Source organism: Puma concolor, chromosome B3 (assembly GCF_028749965.1).
Source record: "Puma concolor isolate L17-30 chromosome B3, mPumCon1.1.hap2, whole genome shotgun sequence".
NCBI classification, from domain to species: Eukaryota; Metazoa; Chordata; class Mammalia; order Carnivora; family Felidae; genus Puma; species Puma concolor.
In genome coordinates, this window is record NC_141672.1 from 119,169,866 (window position 1) to 119,194,825 (window position 24,960).

Sequence of the window (24,960 nt, forward strand, 5' to 3'; positions counted from 1 at the left end):
TCCAGTTATATCTTAATTTGCATTATCTCTATTCTTTGCTAAGAGAACCCTATCAAAGTCATCTTTTCATGCTTAGGACCAGAAAGGGCTCTGAAAATCAAATTCCTGCTTCTCATAAAGAAAAAAAAAAATTGGAGAGAGAAGCTGAAAATAGCTGCTTGCTCTCCTGATCATATATTCTTTGCTCTAAAGAAACTTCTGGACTATAAGCATTTATAAAGATCACATCTACATTTGCTGACATACGGTTCTTAAAGTTAGATGAGTTCATAAAGTCCTTACTATTGAACTTTTAAGTAATCCTTTTAGAGAAAACTGATATCTCACTTTATCCTAATCACAGAATGATGCAGAATAGTTGTGTTTATGTGCACCATGATAGGGTGGTTTTCAGACAGCTTTACATTCCTTTCCTTCTGGAAGGTGATAAAACTCCAGAGAAATAAGCCGCCTTGCTTAGAGTTTCATAATGAATATATCCCCAAGTAAAGAATCCAGCTGAGACTTCCCTCACTTACTGGGTCAGTTTTGTTTCCTTGTTCGCCTAATGAATCCAAAGTTAAATACCAATATCTTATTATATAATTTTTTTGTTTTATTTTTTGTTTTTTTTCTGATATAATTTATTTCAAATTGGCTAACATACAGTGTATACAATGTGCTCTTGGTTTTGGGGATAGATTTCTGTGATTCATCGCTTACATACAACACCCAGTGCTCATCCCAACAAGTGCCCTTCTCAATGCCCATCACCCATTTTCCCCTGTCCCCCGCCCCCTCATCAACCCTCAGTTTGTTCTCTGTGTGTAAGAGTCTCTTATGGTTTGCCTCCCTCTCTGTTTGAAACTATTTTTTCCCCTTCCCTTCCTCCATGGTCTTCTGTTAAGTTTCTCAAGTGCCACATATGAGTGAAAACATGATATCTGTCTTTCTCTGACTAACTTATTTCACTTAGCATAATACCCTCCAGTTCCATCCACATTGCTGCAGATGGCATGATTTTATTCTTTTTCATTGCCAAGTAGTAGTCCATTGTATATATAAACCACATGTACTATATAATTCTTTTTTTTTTTTAACTTTAAACAAATTTTTATTACACAAAGGTTGTCACATAATTGGACATTTCTCTACTTTGTACACAATTAGTCTTACTCTCCACAGAAAGGCTCCTTCTTTTCATCTGGTAATGGCAAACACTAAACTCCTGATTTTGACAGAATAGTAGTAAAAATGCCTCAGTGATTTAAGTTGAAAGCAGTACATTGGTACATGGCTCTTGCATTCAGTTATCAGGAATGTACAAATGTCTTTTCAAAAATACAAAATAAATTATCTGTAGGCATGGACAATGACAGCAGTAAACCATTATATGTTGTCAACTGAAACCAGTAATTGATGGTTATAGTGATTTTCTTAGCCATCAGCCAGCCTTTTCTTCAGTCGTTTCCTTCAGCTGACTTCTCTGAAGTTATTGTTGAGGAGCACTGCCTTGAGCTTCCTCTCACAGTTCATTAATAATGGTAAAGCACTATTCTAGGAATTAGAACATGCCATCTCCCATACCACCTCCCATTCCACCTATTCCGCCCATTCCAGTGTCCTTCTCTTCCTTAGGAATTTCAGTGACTACAACTTCTGTTGTAGTTAACAGAGAGGCCACTCCAGCAGCATCCAATAAAGCAGTTCTTACAATCTTAGTTGGATCAATGATTCCCTCTTCTACCGTATTCACAAAATCTCCAAGCATAGCATTATAACCAACTTCTGAGGAACTCTGCATAATTTTCTCAACTATCAATGATCCTTCAACACCTGCATTCTTAGCAATGGTCATTGCAGGAATTTTGAGGGTTCTCTTAATGATTTCTATACCAATTTTTTGATTCATTAGCTGGTGTTATTGAATCCAAGGCTGGAATGCACCAAAGCAGGGCACAAGCCCCTCCCAGAACAATGCCTTCTTCAACAGCAGCTCTGGTAGCATTGAGGGTATCTGTAACTTTGTCTTTCTTTTCATTCACTTCAACATCACTTGTGCCACCAACCTTCAGCACAGCTACTCCCTCTGAGAGTTTTGCCAGATGTTCATTCAGCCTTTCCTTTTCATATTCACTAGTTGTGATATCTATTCAATGATTTCTTGGATACAGTTTGAGCCTTGTCACCTTTTCCTTTTAAGAGCATGGCATCATCTTTGGTCACAATGACCTCTCCAACTTTTCCTAAGTCATGAGGCTGAACATCTTCAAGATTTAGAGCCAACCCTTCTCCAAACACAGCACCACCAGTAGCAATAGCCATATCTTTAAGCTGATTCTTTCTATTGTCAACAAAACCTGGAACTTTGACAGCTACAACCTGAAGACCAACTTTTAGCCTATTCAAAACAAGTATACTCAATGCTTCTCCATCAACATCTTCAGCAATTATGAAGGGCTTATGGTGAGCATTGGCAATTTCAAGAGCAGGTACAATGATTGGACACTAGAAATTTTCTTTTCACTCAACAGAACACAAACATCTTGGAATTCACATTCCTGCCCTTTTGATGTATTAGTAAAGTATGGAGAAATATAACCTTGATCAAACTTCATGCCTTCAATAATTTCTAATTCATCATTTAGTGTTTTTCCATCCTTTACTGTGATGACACCCTGTCTTCCAACCTTTTTCATTGCATCAGAAATGATGTTGCCAATTTCTTTGTCTCCATTTGCATAAATGGTAGCAACCTGAGCAGTTTCTTCAGGGGTTGTCACAGGTTTAGACTGCTTCTTAAGTTCAGCAATTACAGCGTCAACAGCTAACATCACACCTCTCCTGATTTCCACTGGATTAGCACCTTTGCTAATCTTCTCAAAGCTTTCCTTGGCAATAGAGCGTGCCAGGACAGTAGCAGTAGTGGTGCCATCTTCAGCCTCTTCATTTGTGTTATTGGCAATGTCTTGAACAAGTTTAGCACCAATATTTTCATATTTATCTTTTAAGTCAATTGGCTTTGCAACAGTCACACCATCTGTTGTTACTTTGGGACTGCCCCAACTCTTTTCAGTAATCACTGTTCTTCCCTTTGGCCCCATAGTAACAGCTACAGCATCAGCTAAAAGGTCTACACCTTGAAGCGTTAAGGCTCAGGCATCTGCACCAAATTTTACATCTTTGGTATAAGCCTGAGTGAGATGAGGAGCCAGTGCCCTGGACACTGGTCTAATTTGGCAAAGGACTGTGGGTAATCAAAGCATTTCTGCGGGGCAGCGGCAGGGCGCTGAGGCAGGCCATCGGAGGTAAGGAAGGGGCACTATATAATTCTTAAAACACTTTCACTCACATTATCTCATTTGTCCCAACATCTATGACAGTGCATGCTTCTTCCTATTTTATAAGACAGAGAAACAGAGGCTCAGTGACATTCCCAGGGCCACTCTGCAAGCAGGTAGCAGAGCCAGACTCTGACTTTAGAGGTGTTTGACCCCTAGGTGATTTTTGTTGCACTCTTGGTGGTGGTTGTTGAGTCTGTTGGTGTCTGCCATGTCTTTTATAAAGCCAGCCTGAGTGCAAGAAGGTAAGTCTGTGACCAGTAAGGGATGTGTACTGATTCACTGAGCTGTCAAGCAGTCTTAAAGTACTCAACATTGGCACAGTTGAACATAGTTGTTCACTCTCTTAAAAGCACTTTATTTGAATTTCCTAATTAATACACACTCCTATAAATGTCACCACAGTCATTTTTTAGATGAATAATGGGAGACAGGGACCGAGAAGCAGTGGTACAGAGCTGAAATGAAATTTGAGTTTCTAATTTCCAGGCCTGTATTCAGACCTCTAAGCCACAGTTTGAGCCAGTGATTATTTAACATAATTGTAGTAGGTATTGATTAGAGTCATCAGGTAATAATATTTAAAAGTTTAATTCCAGGACAAGCAGTTTGTCCTCATATAGTGCTTCTATAATGGTGATTTGTTAATAGCAGGGAGAAAGGCTTGCCTGAAAAAAACAACACAATGACAGCAGTGCACGCTGATAGCTCCCACCCCCACTCCTAGTTCTTATGTGGGGATATAGACTCAGGAATCAGTCGTTGGCCTTTCTGTGCTGCTGGCACATGGATGTAGCTCCACTCTGCATCAGGGAGATGTCCTGTTCCACCCTAGAACCTGTAGAGGATCCTAGTAATACTCTTCTCCAGTGCCTTGCTGTCCAGATCCCATGTGATTTGACTTATTCAGCACCAGTTTACTGAGTGTTTGCTATAATCTCTGTCCCTTTATATTAATCTGCTCAGGCTACCTTAAAATACCACAGACTGGCCAGCTTACTTACAAGTATACAATCTTATCTGACAGGGCCCTACCCTTATCACCTCACTTAATCTAATTATTTCCTTGGAGGCCCCATCTCCAATATAGTCACACTGGGGTTTAGGGGCTTCCACATATGAATTTGGGGGGAACACAAACGTTCATCCAGAACACCTGTTATGGGTGTTCAGAGAAGGAAGAGTCCCTGCAGACACAAAGATGTTGTGAGCAGTGTGAGACCTGAGTAGTCTTTAGTGACTGGCTGGGTTTGAAATATATGGAAAGAAAAAGGGAGGGAACTCTAGGAAGGGAAAGTAGGTTCAGCAAAGATGGAGAATGTGATATCCAAGGGACAAGGAATTATGATGTAGAAATATGTTGGTTTGTGTGAAGCTGAAGGATTGTGTATTAGAAAATTTGAAATAAAGAGGCTCTTAAATACTGAAAACAAACTGAGGGTTGATGGGGGGTGGGGGAGAAGAGAAAGTGGGTGATGGGCTTTAAGGAGGGCACCTGTTGAGATGTGCACTGGGTATTGTATGGAAACCAATTTGACTATAAATTATATCTAATATAAAAATTAAAAAAAAAAAAAGAAAATTTGAAATAAGGATGGAAACATACATTGCAGCCTCATTGTGAAAGGCCTTGAAGGCCTGCAGGTAGTCCAGACATGACCCTGATGGGTCACAAGGATGTAGAACAGAGGATCAGTGGAACAAAATAGAGATTTTAGGTGAGCATTTTGTGCTCACCTCTGTCCTCTTTTGATACAAGGAACTGAGGTAGTGCTGCATGTTGGGAGACTTGACCTATTACTGCTTCTTACTTTCAGAGGAGACTTTATCCAGCCAGGGCTTCAAGTAAGAACCATAAATATCATACTAGGCCAAATCCCTGTTTTCTAACATTTTGTGAGTTTGTATAATTGTATTCCAAGAATAAATCTCAGAGGGTAAGGATTGGTTCCAAAATACCCCCTCCTTTTTTTTTTTTTTTTAAAGAGCCCATTATGAATCTCTCATCTGTGACTACTTAAATTATTTTATTTCCCCTTTCTACTATATCACTTCTGAGCAGTGATGCTCCTGACTTAAAATTTTCTTACTCACTTTTTGCACATTGTTTCTTTTATACTTATTGCCCTGGTCTCTCTGGTGGGGAGGGAGGCTATAAAATAGTTTCTCAGAGTGTGGGCCTAGGACCAACTGTGTTAGAATCTCCTAGAGCAATTATATAAATGCAGATTCCCAGGCCATACCCCAGAGCTGTTAAATCATTCCCTAGAGGTGGGAGCCACAAATCTGCATCTTTAGCAAGTTACCAAGGTAATTCTTAGACACATTAAAGTCTGGTAACAATTGGTATAGTATTTTAGAACACTGACCTTGAAGTCACTCAGACCTGAATTTCAATCCTGCTTTTACCACTTATTAGCTCTGTCATCTTGGACAAGTTACTTGAGCTCTGATTCTAGTTACGTCATCTATAAACTGAGAAGCAGAATAGTGTCTCTGTTTAGAGCACAGACCCTAGAGTTGAACTGCTGGGCTTTAATCTCAACTCTATCAGTTAGCAGCTGTGTTATCTGAGGCAAATGACTTAACCTGTCTGGACTATAATTTCTTCATTTGTAAAACAGATAATAATATGTCTAGTGCATTGTTGTGAGACTTAAAATAATTTATGTAGAAGGTTAGAAGGGGGATGGTTTTTGCCTCACTCCTCCCTGCCCCAGGCATTGACAATGTCTGCAGACTATTTGGTCATGTGACTAGGGAAGGAGGGAGTGGTTCCACCATGTGAGTAGAGGCTAGAGATGCTAGTGTGATCCTACTATGTACAGGACATCCCTCCACTACAAAGTATTATCTGGTCCAAAATGTCAGTAGTGCCACTTTAGAGAAACATGACTTAGAACAGGTACATAATAAGTACTATATAAGTTTTGGCTACTATTATGATTCCCTTGTTGTAGGAATAGCAAGCCTTACTTGGAGTGTTATTGTTAGAAGACAGATATAGATATAGATGTATAGATTTTTTTTTTTGAGAGAGAGAGAGAGAGAGAAAGAGAGAGAGAGAGAAACACAACAGGGGAGGGGGGCAGAGGGAGCAAGAAGGAGAATCTTAAGCAGGCTGCACACCCAGCATGGAGCTTGACACAGGACTTAATGTCGCTATATGAGATCATGACCTGAGCCAAAATCAAGAGTTGGTCACTTAACCAACTGAGCTACCCAGACGGCCCAGCAAATATATATTTAAGTACAGTACCAAGAACTCAACAAATGCAGAGGCGATGGTGGTGATGTATGTATAAACACAGTCTTTCTTTACCAAAGCAGCTCCTCTTTAAAGACATCCTTTTGCAGGGCACCTAGGTTGGCTCAGTCGGTTAAGTGTCCAACTCTTGGTTTTGGCCCAGGGCATGATCTCACAGTTTCATGAGTTCAAGCCCCACATCCAGCTCCGCACTGACAGCACGGAGCCTGCTTGGGATTCTCTCTCTCTGCCCCTCCCCTGCTCACGCTGTTTCTCAAAATAAAAATAAATAAAAATCCTTTTGCAATGTAAATACTTCGTTTAGAATTTTTCAAAAGTAGAGCAATAATAGCTGTATTCTTTTTAAAACACTCTACTTCATCTTCATAAGCATTTATTGTTGAGTCTTTACAGTATATCAAGCTTGCCTTATGGTGCCAGTGTGGTGGATGTCAGAGTAGGAGAGTATCCAGTTCAGATCCTGACTCTACTACCAAAGTTTCCTTATAATCTTGGGCAGGTCACTTCACTGCTCTCAATCTCAGTTCCCCCATCTGTAAAATGAAAGCAATTGCATCTGCCTCCTGAGATATTTTCGTGAATTAAATGGAAAAGTGTGTGGCTTGTACAGTGTCAAGTAGGAATAGGCTCTGAGTGGTTTTGGTTCCCATGCCCTCCTTGAGCCCCAATGTTTTTAGAGAGTTTAGTATACAAAATCATCTCCATCCTCTGACTTGAAGGGCAGATGGACAGTTGAGGGAGATAAGAGGAGGGTGGGAAAATGTGTAGTGACTTGCTTCTCCAGTGTTTCTGGGCATGGGTAAAAAGTCAAGGACCCAAAAAATGACTTCCATATCCTCCCTAGGGTAGTTCTAGTAGAAAGGCCTGCATTTTCTTTTCATATCTTGCTTTTTCAGGAAATACACATCAGTATCTCACACCATTCTTTAGAAGTGAGCCAAGGCCTAAATGGTGATACTGAGAAGCTCCTTCTATAACCCTGTTATTGAAAAAGACAGCCGCCTTTTATTGCTCTTTTCCAAGATTAATTTATCTTTTCTGTTAATTTGCACAGATAGTATTCTGACTTTGTATTTCATACAATTTTAAAACTGTAATTTTTATTGGCATTATGAAGATGACAGTGATTTACAGTGGCCTGTGTTTTTATCTACTTCACTGTCTTGCGGTCTAGTGCCTAAAGACACTTTTAATTTGCTATTCACATCTGTTTAAAAAAAGAAGTGAAACCATGCAGTATCTGAAAATTAGAGTCTATTCAAGACCTTGCACGTGGCTGCCAGTCTTCCCCATTCTAAGACCTAGCCACTTCGTTCACCAGTAAGAGTTGATGTGTTTGACCAGACTCTCTGTTAGACATATTAGCAGGAGCTCATCAGATCTCAGTTAAAGGTTAATCTCAGTTCAGGAGAAGTTTGAAGTTTTCAGTTAAAGACCACAGAAGGCTTAGTGGAAAATTGGAGACACTAAGATAGTGATCAATGGACACAACACTTTTCTACCTGAGAATGCCAGTAATTGGAAAGTGTAGCAAAATCAAGTTGAAGACCTGAAAACTAAGATAGGATTAAGAAATGTCACATTGGCGGGGCGTACAGGGACAGAAAAATGGAGTTTGCTTCCAATAGATTGAAGGTGTGGGGTTTGATAACTTTGAACTCTCCTCATGTGTTAGTATATATTCCATTTCTGCAAAAGTCCATCATCCCCAGCAACCCCAGAAATCAGCAGGTCTGAATCAGTTAACAAAACTATGAAATGCTATCTCTGGATATGCTTTGATTTGAATTTTAGGAATAAAAAGAGGTTTTAAAAATCACACATTTGTTTATTGGCTGTCTTGGGCAAATAGAGACAAATGTCATTGCCGAAGAGAGCTGGCAAATGGGAATTTAGAATACCATTTGCCCAAAGAGGCAGATGGTCTCTGTAGAAGCCTGATTTCGTTTATGGTCCCTTCTGAAGCTGAATGAAGGTAGTTGAATTTGAAGATAAAGTTGAACTGAAATTGTGGAAATACTTGGATACATAAAGGACTCTAATGTAGAATTTGATTTGCGTTTTAAAAAGTGCATTTAGACATTTAACAGAATTTTTACAAAAATTTGTCTTCAACGGATTTGCCAGGGAAAAAACAAGATTATTTTGTTTGATGGTGTAATGATTAATCCTACCACCTGGGTAAGCCAAGTGAGCTTCCCACAGGAGATGGCTTATGCAGCTTTGAATTATGTATGAATACTCTAGACTGATGAGAGCTAACCTTACCAAGGGATTCATTTGTAGAACAGACAAATCTGTAACAGTGTTACAGTTTCCTTTGAACACCTTAAGTTCATTCTCCACATTCAGAAAATGAGAATTCTTTGTGGAGATTATGATGTGATTTTTTTTGAAGTGTCAGGTCAAACATACCAAATCTCAATTACAAATTGGTCATTAATGAAAAAGTCGGTCAAAGAGTTTGAGGTACCAGCAAACTTGTGTTGTCTTCCATCATGAATGCAGAGTGGATGCTGAGGGTCCAGTAAAAGAGCAGGCTAAGTCTGGTTTGACTCAACCTGACAATTTAGGACCTAGAAGTCAACACCATAGTAATCATAGACGTTCCTCATAGCACTATAGAACTAGGGATTGTTTCAACATGAATTTAAATAGTAGAAATAGAAAAGCGCTAACTTCCTCTTTGTGAGCCATATACCAGTTAACAATTCTGTTTTATAGTAATGAATATCAAATTGTACTTACCTGGAAAAAAAATCTAGTTATCCTGGTCATGTTTGTTATTTCAAGATACGCTAAGATATAGTGTATTAGAAATTCTAGTCGCTTTTTTGTAATTTCATTTTGAAGATTTTTTTTACCTTCTGTCTCATGGATGAAATGGGGGAAATTTTCATTTTCTTTATTATCTCCTTCCTGATGCTGTCCTCTAGTTTGTACAGAGGATCAAGTAATCAGAACCTGAGTTCTCTGATTCCCATTTTGGTGTTTTCCCTATTATCTTAAACATTTCTCGACGAAATATTGGTGGTGAACTATTTTGTTAGGAGATAAAGTTTGTATCTAGGAAAGTGTCATTTTACTATTTGGGAGGGTTTTCTGATTTTATATCTATGAAAGAAATCAATGGTGAAAAATTATATTCCCTTATAAAATTAATATGCCTTAGATAACTTGTCAGATTTTTACTTCCTTCTTTCTTCCTAGACAATTTGTCTATTGATAAATAGTGTCTGAGTCAACCTTCTCTGATGCTGTTCTCAATTCTTTTTCATTTTTTAGTCCTAGCATGTTACCATTTCTAAGCTTGAACTCTCAAAACCTCTCCCTTTCCCATCTCTTTTACCATTTTCATCATACAAAGAGGTGTTCTTCTCTCAAGCATTAGGATGTGACATACCATTGATGCATTTTTTAAAAAAAACATCCTTCCTTTTAGACTTTGCTGTCACAGTAAATGCCGATCTTAGCATCCATTCACAATTCCTTGTGATTTTACTTTCATCAATTCTCTTTGTGTAGTTCTTGATAGCTGATGATTATTTTAATTGGTGGTTTAATATGCCAGTGTACTTATTTTAACATGTGCTTATGAAAACTAATCTTTATGTGGAATATAGATTGTGTTGTGCTGGTCCTCAAAGAGTTAATAAAACTAGTTTCACTTTGCTTAGTTTCCCAGAGGTAGTTTGGCACATTTCCCAGACCAAACCCGTAAGGTAAAGGTCAAGGTGCAGTGGATGATATTAAGGTGCAGAATTCGAAACTTGTATCTTACTTGTAGTCCTCCTGAGCTCAGTTGGACCTCGGGTACATCAGAGCTTTAGAACATGATTAACAGACCAAAGAAGGCCCTGTAGAATATCCTTTAATGGGGAATTGTATGAGTGAGTACAGTGGGTGAGTCTTTTACATTTCTTACTTTTTAACATCCATATTTTGTTTTGAGAAGCCCTTAAGAGCACAGAGCTGTGTTTCATGTATGTGGGAACAGGCCCAGGGAATTCCTCACAGTTTAACAGCAGCAACTCTTGCTGTGGTTTTCACAATAGCTGAGGCTCATTGTACATAGCCCGTTCCTTGGGAGGAAAACAGACAGGTGAGTGTAGAGTTGTGGTTTCTGAACCAACCTTTACCAATCCTTTTTGATAATGGAAAAGAGAGCTTTCTGGTAACAATGAGGAGATTGGGTGAAGAAGGAGAAAAGGCAAGAGCAAGTTTGTGGAGATGAGGAGCCTAAAAACCACATTTTAGGGAATATCTTAAATTGACTCTGAGAAGAGAATGTCCCTTTATATTTATTGCTCTGAAATCAGAAATGGTTTATATGAACTTTTGCCCAGTAAACATCATTTTCCTTCTCCTGCAGCATGTTGATAACTACTTAGTGATCTACATTAAGTGGTGTCCAAGAGAGTCTCAGAAATGTCACTTTCCTTTGTCTTTACTAATGAATGGAAGTAGAGGCCTCTTCTTACCTTAGTTTTATGATCCCTTTTATGAGAAACTAGTTTTGTTTGCAGCCCTTCTTTTGGGTTGATGACATAGAGCAGCCCATTTAGAGGCAGCATGCTTTTACTGTGTGAGGCCTCCTTTACATGAACCACCCTACTGGCTGCTGGCAGAGTGGTGCCTTGCCAGTGGTGCTTTTCCACTTTACCACTGTCCCTGAGAGTGGTACCGTAAAGGAACCATAAAGGATCCTCTAGCTCATTGCTCACTCCCAGTGTATAGAGACCTCTGGCTCTGCCAGTTTTGAAGGAGTATTTTTGAAGTCGAATATCCAGCAGACTTCAAGGCCTGTTTTCTGTTCAGACACATGCATAATTTCCATAATGAAAGATTGATAAGAAGGTACTGCTTCTTCAGATCTACTCCCTCAAATCCACAGGTGATATATGTTCTGATGACACATGATCAAACAAAGTGCCTCTTTTAAAGAACTTGTAAATATCACCATGATTCACTGCCAATTGAAAATCCAGAAATAACATGTAAACAGTATGTCGGATATTTGCCTCTTTCTCTTTGCCCACTAAAAAAAAAATAATACAGGAAGAAGAGTTGGTGAGTATATGACAGTCTAAGAACACTTTCAGAAACCATTAAAAATGCTTGATTTCGAATTTATTTTGTTGGATAGCTCAGTGAGATTTCCTAACTAGGCCAGTTTTTTCTACCAACATTTAATGACCATTTCATCCCCTTGTACTTAAGAGCAACAGAATAGATAGGTCAGGTAGAATGGGAACTGGGGAAAAGCTAGCTATACGCAAATGAGCAGGCGGCAGTGAAACAAGATTGGAAACACAGAGTATTATGGATATGCCACATTGTGGTATGTGGCTAATAGGATATTTCAGATTCATTTTAATAGGTAAGATTAACTAGAATGCAGAACTTTCTTTTCCATTTGCCTTGCTGCTGCATGCATGCATGCAGGCAAAGGTTGATGCTTCTGTCCTCCTGGCAACAAGACTGTCCTGGCCTCAGTTTACCTACTAAGACATTTGCTTAACGTCCTTATTTAGTCTAATCTCAACTTGATTCCTGATCCTTTACTAAATACTTTAGTGTGTGGTAAATACTATATACTAAATAAAGTAAATATATAAAGTATTTGATACTTGCTAGAGTGTTATGTACTTTAGTATAGTAAGTATGCTAAATAGTTCACTAAGTATGTGTGTATTTTGTGTCTAATTAGTGAAGCATTCAGCTTTCTCACCACTATCATCACCACCTTCTGCCTAAAAAAAAAATTTTCTCTTCTTACCTTCTTATTCTCAAGCTTCCCTCTGAGCTTACCATACCTCCTCTACCAAACTGGATTCTCAATATGTCTGGATCAAGATAAATAGAAGGATCAGCCTGCACGAAGGACTGCTTTCTATTCAGACAAGTTATTTGAGCGCTTATGACCCATTGTTATGACTCTAGGGCTAGTTATTTACATTTATGGCAAGTAAATGCCTTCTAAAAACCTAAATTTTAGCAAGACCTTTGAATGCTAGTATAACCATGGTGTGATTTTGTTTCAGTCACAAAACCCATGAAGTGACAGAGGATTTTTCTCCTCGGGATCCAAGATCTGTTGTTGTGAGGGAAGATGATGGAGGCTGTGCTTCTGTCCCAGCAGCATTGCCCCTACCTGAACTGGAAAGGGAAGAGGAAAAAGAAGATGTTTCAGATACTCTTGACATGAATCCCTGTAGTGCAACCTATAGCAACTTAGGTAAGTAAAAATGTCATGTAAATAATATTTAAACCTTTCCTTTTTATGCACTATCCAAATGCTATATTTCCCTGGAGAGATGGTTTTTATTGCTGCATGGAGCAAACACTGGACACTAGAGCCATGAATTTTCTTTTTTTTTTCCCTATTTTTTTAAAGTTTTTATTTAAATTCCAATTAGTTAACATAGTGTAATATTAGTTTCAGTTGTGCAACATAATGATTCAGCCTTTCATATAGCACCAGTGTGGAGCCAGAAATTTTAATTCACATCAGAAAAAGTCCTGGTGTTTACTAGGCACATATTGAACCCTGCTACCATGAGTCCTGTGCCATGTGCTAAGGGTGTGACATGGTCCCTGCCTTGAGGGACTCACCTGGAGGAAAAGAGATGAACTTGTTAATGATTTCAGTATTATATGATAAATTCAGTGATAGAGATACACATGGAATATCTTTTATATTACACAGGGGAGGGTGTCAAAAGATGCCTTCCTAGAGGTAATTCTTGAACTGATCTAGCTGGTTGACAGAGGGAGGAAAGAGTATTCCAACCCAAAGCAACAACAGGAGCAAAAGCATGGAGGTATGAACCAGCTTGGCGCACATGGACGCCACAACCATTTAGTGGTGCTAAAATATGAACTGAAGAGTTAAATGAGATAATGCATTTCAAGCTAAAACCTTAGACTTGTTGCTCTTTGTGATAGTAACCCATCATCAAAAGGTTTTAAGCAGAAGAATAATGTGATTAAATTTGCATTTTAGAACATCTACTCTACAGGCTGCTGTGAGAGGATGGATTAGAAGTGAAGTATTTGTAGCCTAAAATCTAGTAGTTGGATACTTTGCCTCAACTAAGATAGTGGGAAGGGGAACAATAGACAGGTTTCAGAGATACTTAAGGGGCAAAATACATAAGGCTTAGTGGTTACTTCGATATGAATGATGTGAAGAATCTATGTCTCAGATTTCTGGCTTGGGGCAAGCTGACTCAAAGAAAGAAGATCCTAATTTTTGGAAGTATTTAAGGAGAGGCTGAAGGGCCATCTCTCAGAGATGCAGTGAAGAAGAATCCTACGAAGAGGGTGGACTAAATGACCTCAAAGGTGCCTGCCAATACAAAGATGATCAGTTTTCCAATCATCTTCACTCTTCTTCCTTGAGTACCCAGTGACTTTCGATCTATCTTCCTTCCTTGAGCATCTCAGAGTTTTCCTTTCTTCTAAAAAGCAAAGCCTAGGGCTGGATAAGGATTTCTCATTATTATTCTCCCATGAAGTCAGGAGAGAGGGGAATAGCATGAGTTGGACTACCACATGTGCAGCACTGGCAAGATCCTTATGGACCTCTGACCAACTCTTACACTGGTAGAAATCAATGGCGTATAAAAGCATTCTTCTGCCTAGTTTCTCATCTTCTTTCTTTGTCTTTTTCCTTCATCAGGTTTTAGTAAGGAAGAATTATTTTAAGATCAGCTAGTGTAGTTGGAGATAAATGAGCCCTTAAGGCAAAAAGGTTGAGGTAACACTGTAGGAGAAATGCTCTAATACGTCCTTTTGAGAAACTCATTGTAACAACGCACATGCAGTTGAAAATACATTTTGTAAGGAAAAGACTTCCATTCTAAGTTCTAGAAGACTTGTATGACTTAGGTGTTGGGGAGAATATATTAGTTTACCCAAGCAACCGTCTTAGATACCATTTTCCAGTTGGAAGAGATTTTATAGTGAAACAGCTTACTCAACTTTTCCCATTCTTTTATGTTTTATGAAGCATCTTATAAGATGAAAAATTTACTGCTTATTTCCTATAGTATACTCTCAGGCAGCATAATGTATCAGTATATCTTTCAGATGTTCTTACTGCACCAAAATTTCTTTTATGATATCGTCAGTAAAATATATACTAATTTTTACTGATCATATGGCATCTTATGGCATCTCTTTAAAAATATCCATTAGTGGGCGCCTGGGTGGCACAGTCGGTTAAGCGTCCGACTTCAGCCAGGTCACGATCTCACGGTCCGTGAGTTCGAGCCCTGCGTCAGGCTCTGGGCTGATGGCTCAGAGCCTGGAGCCTGTTTCCAATTCTGTGTCTCCCTCTCTCTGCCCCTCGCCCGTTCATGCTGTCTCTCTCTGTCCCAAAAATAAAATAAATGTTGAAATCTTTTAAAAAAAAAAAAATATCCATTAGCTGGGGGCACCTCAGTGGCTCAGTTAAGTGTCTAACTTTGGCTCAGGTCATGATCTTACAGTTCATGGGTTTGAGCCCCACATCGAGCTCTGTGCTGACAGCTCGGAGCCTGGAGCCTGCTTCGAATTCTGTGTCTTCCTCTTCCTCTGCACCTTCCCAACTTGTGCTCTGTCTCTTCCTCTCTCTCAGAAATAAATAAACATTAAAAATACACACACACACACACACTAGCTGGGGTGCCTGGCTGGCTCAGTTGGTAGAACATGCAGCTCTTGATCTCGGGGTTGTGAGTCTGAGACCCATGTTGGGTGTAGAGATTACTTAAAAATAAAAATTAAAAAATCTTTTAATAAAAATCCATCAGCCAACATTAATTAAAGTTACTTATTTTATCTTATTTGTCTTGTCAGTTATGTAGGTAATTAGAAAAAGCGGAGCATTCCTCATATGAGTATGTCAAGTACCTCACATATATTAACTCATTTAATCCTCTCAACAACCTTAGGAACTTAGATCCCCATTTTTCAGATGAGGAAAATGAGTCAGAGTGCCTTGCCCCAAGTCACAGAACCAATAAGGACTGCATCAGGATTGGAACTCAGTTGGTCTTAACCTCAACTATAATGGTCATAACCACTAAGTTCTTGTAAAAAACTAAAGGACTGCAGCTGTCTCCCATTTTTGTTTTTGTTTTGTTTTGTTTTGTTTTTCTAAGTCATCTACTCTGAAACACAAAATTTAAGAATTTTTCAAAATATTATCATTACTTAGAATACAAAAAATACTAGATTATAGATGCCCCATCAGAAGGATAGCATTCTTTTAGCCTATTGCTTTACTTTTAAAAGTGGTAGGTGATGCTCACAAAATGTTGCCTTATTTTCCTTAAGTGTTTTAAGTGGCTATACTTGATTCCATAGCATATGACACGTCACATGGTTAGTTGCTCCTTTGGGAAGGTCTATGTGAATAAAACAACTGAGTACTAGATAGGATTGACACCATCAGTTCTACAACTCAGCGGTTTCAATTTTTTTGTTCTTATTTTTTCTCTAATGAAATAAGTATTTTAGATGGTATTTGGAACTTACCTTTTTCAATATTTTCAATAAATCATTTTCAGGAAATTTTAAACTGTCCTTTTGGGTAATTTCTTGTGATTTAATTTCTTGTGATTTATTTTTTAAAAATCTGTGTTTAAAAACTGAAAGGAAACAATACTTCTTAATGTAATCGCTTTAGAACCTTTCAAATAGTCTAGAACCAATCTAGTACTGCTTGCTTGCTTTTCTTTCTTTCATCTTCTTCTTTTTTTTTTTTTTTTTTTTTTTTTATATATATGAGGCAGAGGATGGATGGACCAGTGGAAGACATTGATAGAGGAAAGTTAGGGGTTACCATTATTTTTACTGTGGAATTTATTTCTGAAAATTACATTGTAAAGTGGACCTAGGAAGCAGTGTAATATAGTAGAAAAAATCCTAAGTTTGGAAGATCAACCAGATTTTGGTTCATATGACAGCTGTGTCATTGCCCACCTGTATGATCATAGGTCAGCTATTTAACATCCCTGAGCTTCAGTTTCCTCATCTGAAATGAGAGAATAGTAACATCTGCTTTGTAGGGCTGATTGTAAAAGAACTTGGTATACAGAGGTGCTTCATAATTATAAGTTCCTTTATTTCTTCCCAAAGATATGCTGTTGCTTTCTCCTTCAAATACATTTGATGTGTTAGCCAGAAAACATAGAATAAAGTGGAAATAGTTTAACATGTTTATTAGAAATGTTGAGTAAGCAGGAAAAAATATATAAATTCAAAAAGTTGTCAGTTGCCTACACAACTAATGACTGAAGTTGTGAATATAATACAGGATACGGGATCCGAAAGTGGCTAACAGGGACCAGAAGACAGATGACAAGTAATAGTAATGTCATTATGACAGATCCAGTTCCCCCAACATCTGCTAATTATAGCAACAAAGGGATACAGTTTGGATTTGTTTTGTAGTCCCCCCGCTTCTTAGATAGTTCTGAAAACTAATAAGTTAAAAGAAAAAAAAAAACTCAACTGGAATAGGCTTTAATTACCCAACCTCAGAATCTCCCATTGGACCCCCACCCAAGATACAATGTCGTTACTCCACTGTAGTGTAACAAGAGCTGTTGTGATTCAACCATTCTTTCAAAAAGCTACTAATTTATGCAAACCATACCTTAGAACCATCTTTTTTCACTTTAGAGATCATTCACTGTGGTTAATGGGTGCCTTTTTCCTTGTCTTTAACATAAAGCAAACTTTATTTTGTTTAAACTGGTTTAATTATTAGATTCTAGAGCTTGCCCTATCCAATACAGTCAGTAGCTACTAGCCACATCTGGCTATTTACATTTACATTCGTTAGAATATAAATAAAAATTCAGTTTCTTAGACTCACTAGCAACGTTTCAAGTACTCAGCAGCTGCAGGTGGCTAGTAACTACTGTGTTGGACATGCACATATAGAACATTTCTGTCATCACAGAAAGTTCTGTTAGACAGCACTGTTTTAAAGAATCAGTTATTTGGGGGATTTGTATTTGTCTTATTGTGTTGTCTACTAACAAAAGTCATATTGGTCTTTATGTAACTTGAAAACTCTTTTTTTTTTAATATATGAAATTTATTATCAAATTGGTTTCCATACAATACCCAGTGCTCATCCCAAAAGATGCCCTCTTCAATGCCCATCACCTACCCTCCCACCCCCCATCAACCCTCAGTTTGTTCTCAGTTTTTAAGAGTCTCTTATGCTTTGGCTCTCTCCCACTCTAACCTCTTTTTTTTTTTTCCTTCCCCTCCCCCATGGGTTTCTGTTAAGTTTCTCAGGATCCACATAAGAGTGAAACCATATGGTATCTGTCTTTCTCTGTATGGCTATTTCACTTAGCATCACACGCTCCAGTTCCATCCATGTTGCTACAAAGGGCCATATTTCATTCTTTCTCGTTGCCACGTAGTACTCCATTGTGTATATAAACCACAATTTCTTTATCCATTCGTCAGTTGATGGACAAAGCCTAAATGTCCATCAACTGATGAATGTAACTTGAAAACTCTTTAAGAAGGTTGCCCCTTACAGAGTGTTGATTTTACGCTGAGTGATGGTGATAGGAGATCACTGAACAAACTCTGATCTATAACATCTTAATCAACCCCAAACTGAATTTAGCAGGGTATCAGCCACCCAAAATGATCTCCCAAAGAAATGATAGAATGTTTTTTCAATCAGACCTTGAACATTTTCCCCATGTTTCTTATGTCTATCTCAAGATGTCTAGGAGAAATATTGCTAGTTTTTTATGTGGCACACCCCACTACTTTATCAGCCTAGTAAAATCAGGAGCTCATAATAACTTCTACTCTGTTAGAAATAAATCAGTGGCTTTAGCTCTCCTTCATTCACTTTGTAATTGAGTACTCTTTACATTCCTTTTTAGAAAGATCTATCAAGTCTCTATGTACAGATTCTTGGCTTGCTCTTCTTTCTGTGTGCCTAAAACCTAGCACATTATCTAAAACATGTGGTAGCTACTAAGAACATGTTTGAATGAATGACCCAAAAGTGAATTTGGCATTTGACTTTATAATATTCCCAGATTAGGGGAAGTTAAGCCCTTGTTAAGGAAAGGAGGAAATTTCATATAGGAAAGTTTCAAGTCCCAGTTTATGTGTTCTATTAATCAGTTGATGTTGTGTTTTTTTTTCTAATACAGGCATATCTCAGAGATATTGCAGGTTCTGTTCCAGACCACCACAGTAAGACAAATACTACAACAAAGCAAATCTAATCAATTTTTTGGTTTCCCAGTGCATGTAAAAGTTATGTTTATACCATACTGTAGTCTGTTAAAAGTGCAATAGCATTATATCTAAAAAATATTATGAATATCTTAAGAGATACTTTATTGCTAAAAAATGCTAACCATCATATAAGCTTTCAGTAGTCATAATCTTTTTGCAGGTAGAAGGTCTTGTTTGATGTTGATGGCTGCTGACTGATCAGAGTGGTGGGTGCTGAAGGCTGGAGTGGGTGTGGCAATTTCTTAACGTTAAGACAAACACTGCACAACTTTCAAAATTGGAACCAATCTTCTCAAACCCTGCTGCTGCTTTATCAACTAAGCTTATGTCATATTCTAAATCCTTTGTTATCATTTCAACAATCTTCACAGCATCTTAATCAGGAGCAGTTTCCATCTCAAGAAACCACCTTCTTTGTTCATCCCTAAGAAGCAAATCCTCATCCATTAAAGTTCTATCATGAGATTGCAGCCATTCCGTCCCATCTTTAGGCTCCATTTCTACTTCTCTTGCTGTTTTCACCACATCTGCAGTTACTTCCTCCACACAAGTCTTGAACTCCTGAAAGTCCTCTATGAGGGTTGGAATCCACTTCTTCCAAATTCCTGTTCATGTTGGTATTTTGACCTCTTCCCATGAATCAGGAATATTCTTAATGGTATCTAGAATGGTGAATCCTTTCCATAAGGTTTCCAATTTGCTTTTCCCAGATCCATGGGGGAATCATTATGGCAGCTATAGCTTTACATAACAAGACTTGAAAGTCAAAATTACTCCTCGATCCATGGGTTGCAGAATGGATGTTATGTCAGCAGGCATGAAAACAACTTTAATCTTGCTGTACACCTCCATCAGAGCTCAGGTGACCAGGTGCATTACAAGATATTACAAACATATTTTGAAAGGAATTTTTTTCCTGAGTAATATATCTAAACAGTAGGCTTAAAATATTCAGTAAACCATGTTATAAACAGATATTCTGTCACCCAGACTTTGCTGTTCCATTTATAGAACATAGGCGGAGGTGATTTAGCTTATCTTAAGGGCTTTACGGTATTTGGAAGGGTGAATGAGCACAGGCTTCAGCTTAAAGCACTGGATGCAACTTCATCAGCTGCATTATTCCCTAACAAGAGAGTTAGCCTGCCCTGTGAAACTTTGAAGCCAGGCAGTGACTTCTCTCTAGCTATGAAAGTCTGAAATGACATCTTCTTAATATATACATTGAAAATCTGTTGTTCAGTGTAGCCACCTTCTTCAATTATCTAGCTAGATCTTACGGATAAGCTGCAGCTTCTACATGCGCACTTGCTGCTTCACCTTATTTAACCTGACTTCACCTTGCTTAGATTTATGGAGACAGCTCCTTTTCTTAAACCTTATGAACCAATCTCTGCTAGCTTCCAACATTTCTTCTGCAGCTTCCTCACCTCTAGCCTTCTTAGAATTGAAGAGAGATGGGGCTTTGCTCTGGATTAGTCTTTGGTTTAAGGGAATGTTGTGGCTAGTTTGATCTTTTCAAATCACTAAAATTTCTTCATATCAACAATAAGACTGTTCTACTTTCTTATCATGTGTGTGTTCACTAGAGTAGCACTTTTAATTTCCTTCAGGTTTTCCTTTGCATTCGCAACCTGACAAACTCATGCAAGAGCCCTAGCTTTCAGCCTACCTCAGTTTTCAATATACCTTCCTCACTAAGCTTAATTATTTCTAGCTTTTGATTTAAAATGAGGGATGTGCCTGGGTGGCTCGGTCAGTTAAGCGTCCGACTTCGGCTCAGGTCATGATCTCACGGTCCGTGGGTTTGAGCCCCGTGTCGGGCTCTGTGCTGACAGCTCAGAGCCTGGAGCCTGTTTCAGATTCTGTGTCTCCCTCTCTCTGTGACCCTCCCCTGTTCATGCTCTGTCTCTCTCTGTCTCAAAAATAAATAAACGTTAAAAAAAATAAAATAAATAAAATGAGGGATGTGCAACTCTTCCTTTCACTTAAAACTTAGAGGTCAATTTAAGGTTATTAATTGACCCAATTTCAATAGTGCTGTGTCTCGGGGAATAGGGAGACTGAGGAAAGGGAGAAAGACCAGGGAACAGCTGATGAGTGGAGCAGTCAGAACACATTTAACCTATTAAGTTTGTTATCTTATATGGGTGTGGTTTGTGGTGCCACAAAACAATTACAGTAGTAGCATCAAAGATCACTGAGTACAGACCACCGTAACAAATGTAATAATAATGAAAAAGTTTGAAAAATTGCAAGAATAACTAAAATGTGACGCAGACACAAAGTAGCAAATGCTGTTAGAAAAATGGCACCAATAGACTTACTGGATGTAGCATTGCCACAAAGCTTCAGTTTGTAAATAGCAAACAAAAAAACGCAGTATCTGCCAAACACAGTTGAACAACGTATGCCTGTATGAGGCTTAATCCAGAGGTTTCCTAGGTCAGGAGTTACCTAAACCAGGCCTCAGGCTCCTTTCTACATAGCCCCACAAGAAAAGATCCACATTTAAAAAAAATTTTTTTTTTTAATTTTATTTAAATCCAAGTTAGTTAACACATAATGTAATAATGGTTTCAGGAGTAGAATTTAGTAATTCATTGCTTACATGTAACAACACCCAGTGCTCCTCCCAGCAAGTGCCTATTACCCATTTAGCCCATCCTCTACCCAACACCTCTCCAGCAACCCTCAGTTTGTTCTCTGTAATTTAAGAGTCTCTTATGGTTTGCCTCCTTCTCTGATTTTATCTTGTATTTCCTAACCTTTCCCTATGTTCATCCGTTTTGTTTCTTATCCACATTTGAATAAAATCATAGGATATTTATCTTTCTCTGACTGACTTAGCATAATACATTCTAATTCCATCCATGCTGTCTCAAATGGCAAAATTTCATTCTTTCTGATGGCCGAATACTATTCCATTGTGTGTGTGTGTATATATATATACACACACATATATACACATTGTGTGTATATATATATATATATATATATATATATATACACACACACACACACACACACACACACACACACACACACATATATATCTATACCACTTCTGTATCCATTTGTTAGTCGGTGGACATTTGGCTCTTTCAAAATTTTGGCTTTATTGATAGTGCTGTTATAAACATTGAGGTGCATGTACCCCTTCAAATCAGCATTTTTGTATCCTTGGATAAATACCTAGTAGTGCAATTGCTGGGTCATAGAATAGCTCTATTTTTAATTTTTTGAGGAACCTCCATACTGTTTTCCAGAGTGGCTGCTCCAGTTTGCATTCCCAGTAGCAGTGCAAAAGGGTTCCCCTTTCTCTGCATCCTTGCCAACATTTGTTGCTTCCTGAGTTGTTAATTTTAGCTATTCTGACAGGTGTGAGGTAGTATCTCATTGTGGTTTTGATTTGTATTTCCCTGATGATGAGTGATGTTGAGCATCTTTTATTTGTCTCTTAGTTACCTGAGGTTTCTTTGGAAAAGTGTCTATTCATGTCTTTTGCCCAATTCTTTACTGGATTATTTGTTTTTGGGGTGTTGAATTTGATAAGTTTTTTATAGATTTTGGATACTAACCCTTTGCCCATACTGATATGTCATTTGCAAATATCTTCTCCCATTCTGTCAGTTGCTTTTTAGTTTTGTTGATTGTTTCCTTTGCTGTGCAGAAACTTTCTATATTGGTGAGGTCCCAATAGTTCACTTTTGCTTTTGTTTCCCTTGCCACTGGAGACATGTCTAGTAAGAAGTTGCTGTGGCTAATGTCAAAGAGGTTGCTGCCTGTTTTCTCCTCTAGGATTTTGATGGTTCCCTGTCTTACATTTAGGTCTTTAAACCCTTTTGAGTTTACTTTTGTGTATGGTGTAAAAAAGTGGTCCAGGTTCATTAAGATTGAGTTTTTAAGTAATCTCCACACCCAATACAGGGCTCAAACTTACAACCTTGACATCAAGAGTCACATGCTCTACTGACTGAGCCAGGCAGGCACCCCTCTTCATTTTTTTTTTACTTACCTGGAGCATCTACTTAAGGTGCTACCTTTCAAACACTGAAAGAAAACATCTAAAAGTCTTCTATCTCCAGAACTTCCTTTGGTAGTGTATTGATCCTCAGCATTAAATGTTAAGAGATGAGAAGTGCCTGGCTGGCTCTGTCAGTGGAGCATGCAACTGTTGGTCTCAGGGCTGTGATTTTGAGCCCCACATTGGGTGTGGAAATTACTTAAATCTTTAAAAAAATGTTAAGAGCTACGTGTACTTAAAAGAGTGCCATTTCGTGGCTGGCCTTGATGTTGTAATTATGGAATAATGTCATCATAAATAGAAGCTTTAAAAAAATAATTCAACAAATAATTATTGAGGAACTTCTATGGGCCAGATATTATTCTACACAATTCAAAGTTAATGATTTGAAGGGCTCCTGGGTGACTTAATCGGTTGAGCATCTGACTGTTGGTTTCAACTCAGGTCACGATCTCACAGTTTTGTGGGTTTGAGCCCTGCGCTGGGCTCTGTGCTGGCAGCACGGAGCCTGCTTGGGATTCTCTGTCTCCCTCTCTCTCTGCCTTTCCCCTGCTCACTCTGTGTCTCTCAAATAAATAAACTTTAAAAAAAAAACTTAAAAAAAACAAAATTAATGATTTGAAACAAAGATTAAAGAATTGTACATTTTTAGATTACCCGGATGTTCACAAAAATAAAACAAAACCTGAGACTGACTACTTTGAACATTTGTTTGAGCATTTGTTGTACTTCCTAAAAATATAATTATTTCTATTTAAAAAGAAATCGTAGACTCCCTGTCTTTTAGCTTAGCTGCATTCACATTTAAAAATAGTTTCCCATATACTGGAATTAGTTGGCAGAGTGCAATATTCAAATTACATAGATAACTTACCCCTCAAATAAATAATCTGTTCTTGGAGAGGTTTTCAAATGAGATTCTACAAAAATTGAGTCTGTCAGCTGCTATGCCACTGACATTCTTTTAAGTGGTCACTATATCTCTTTATTTGAGGCTATACCTAAAATGGTCTTTGGAGGTCAGCTTTGTTTTATCATTTGGCATGAAGTTGATGTCCCCTGGGGTTTGCCAGTTGGTGCCTCCATTTCACTGTAGTGGGACCCTTCCTCCTGGGTTGCTGACGCCTGCTGCCAGGAGATGATATAGTGAGTGCTAGGCTCAGCCAGTGAGAGGCCTACTCACTTGACAAGGCTGGTGCACAGTGGTATGTGACATCTATATTTATAAACCGCAGTGCATTATTTCCCAGTTTGGAGATGGTTGTCTCTTCCTTTGTCCTCTCTTTTCCTGTTCTCATTTATATTACTTGTCATGATCCCTGGGGGAAAAAATTAGGGGTGAAATTACAGTTTAAGTGGAAAAAATATGTTGTATTTATTTGGGTTTTAGTACTTTCATTCAGCAAACATTTGTCAAACAGCAGCTATCTGCTGGGGACAAAGCTGGGTGCTGGAAATAGCAATGCTATCTCTAAGGACTCTTGATCAGTCTTTAGGAAAGATAGACATGGGCTGGACTCTTAGGAGCTCCTGTGCTAGTGGCTATGAGGCAGGTATTTAATGGTTTACTGAAAGCCTCTGCCTGAAGCAGTCTAGGAGAGGTGGGGGTGGGGGTGGTGGTCACTTAGGTTTTGAGCAGAGCTTAAAAGAAGAGTAACTACTCTGACATATTGACAAGCAAGGGAGAACATTGCAGGTAGAGAGAAGTGTATGTACAAATCCTAGACCTTAGTAGAGCAATGAATGTTCAATTAACTATAGGTAATGAATCAGAGTAGATTAAGTACAGAGTGAAAGGGGGCAGAGTAGGTAGGGGAGATAAAACAATGAAAAAGGAAGGGTAGATCATAAATGTTATGTATACGTCCCAGTGAGTATATCTTTTTTTTTTTTTTTTTTTTTTTCCAGAGAGAGCAAGCAGGGCAGAAGGGCAGAGGGAGAGAGAATCTTAAGCCCGCTCCACACTCAGCATGGAGCCCAATGTGGGGCTCGATCCCACAATCCTGGGATCGTGACCTCAGCTGAAATCAGGAGTCAGACTGAGCCACCCATCTGCTCCAGTATATCTT

At 38.4% G+C, this 24,960-nt stretch overlaps 1 protein-coding gene and 1 pseudogene across 2 annotated transcripts in view; one reads left to right on the plus strand and one right to left on the minus strand.

The window, feature by feature from the left end:
• Nucleotides 1–24,960, plus strand: part of PEAK1 (pseudopodium enriched atypical kinase 1) — a 315,319-nt gene that overhangs the window by 246,711 nt on the left and 43,648 nt on the right. For both annotated transcript variants that reach the window (XM_086711282.1, XM_025919501.2), the window contains exon 5: nt 12,633–12,826. In XM_086711282.1, coding sequence (XP_086567408.1) covers nt 12,633–12,826 — 194 coding nt within the window. The remainder of the gene's footprint in view (nt 1–12,632; nt 12,827–24,960) is intronic.
• On the minus strand, nt 1,242–3,245 carry LOC112855982 (60 kDa heat shock protein, mitochondrial pseudogene; annotated as a pseudogene).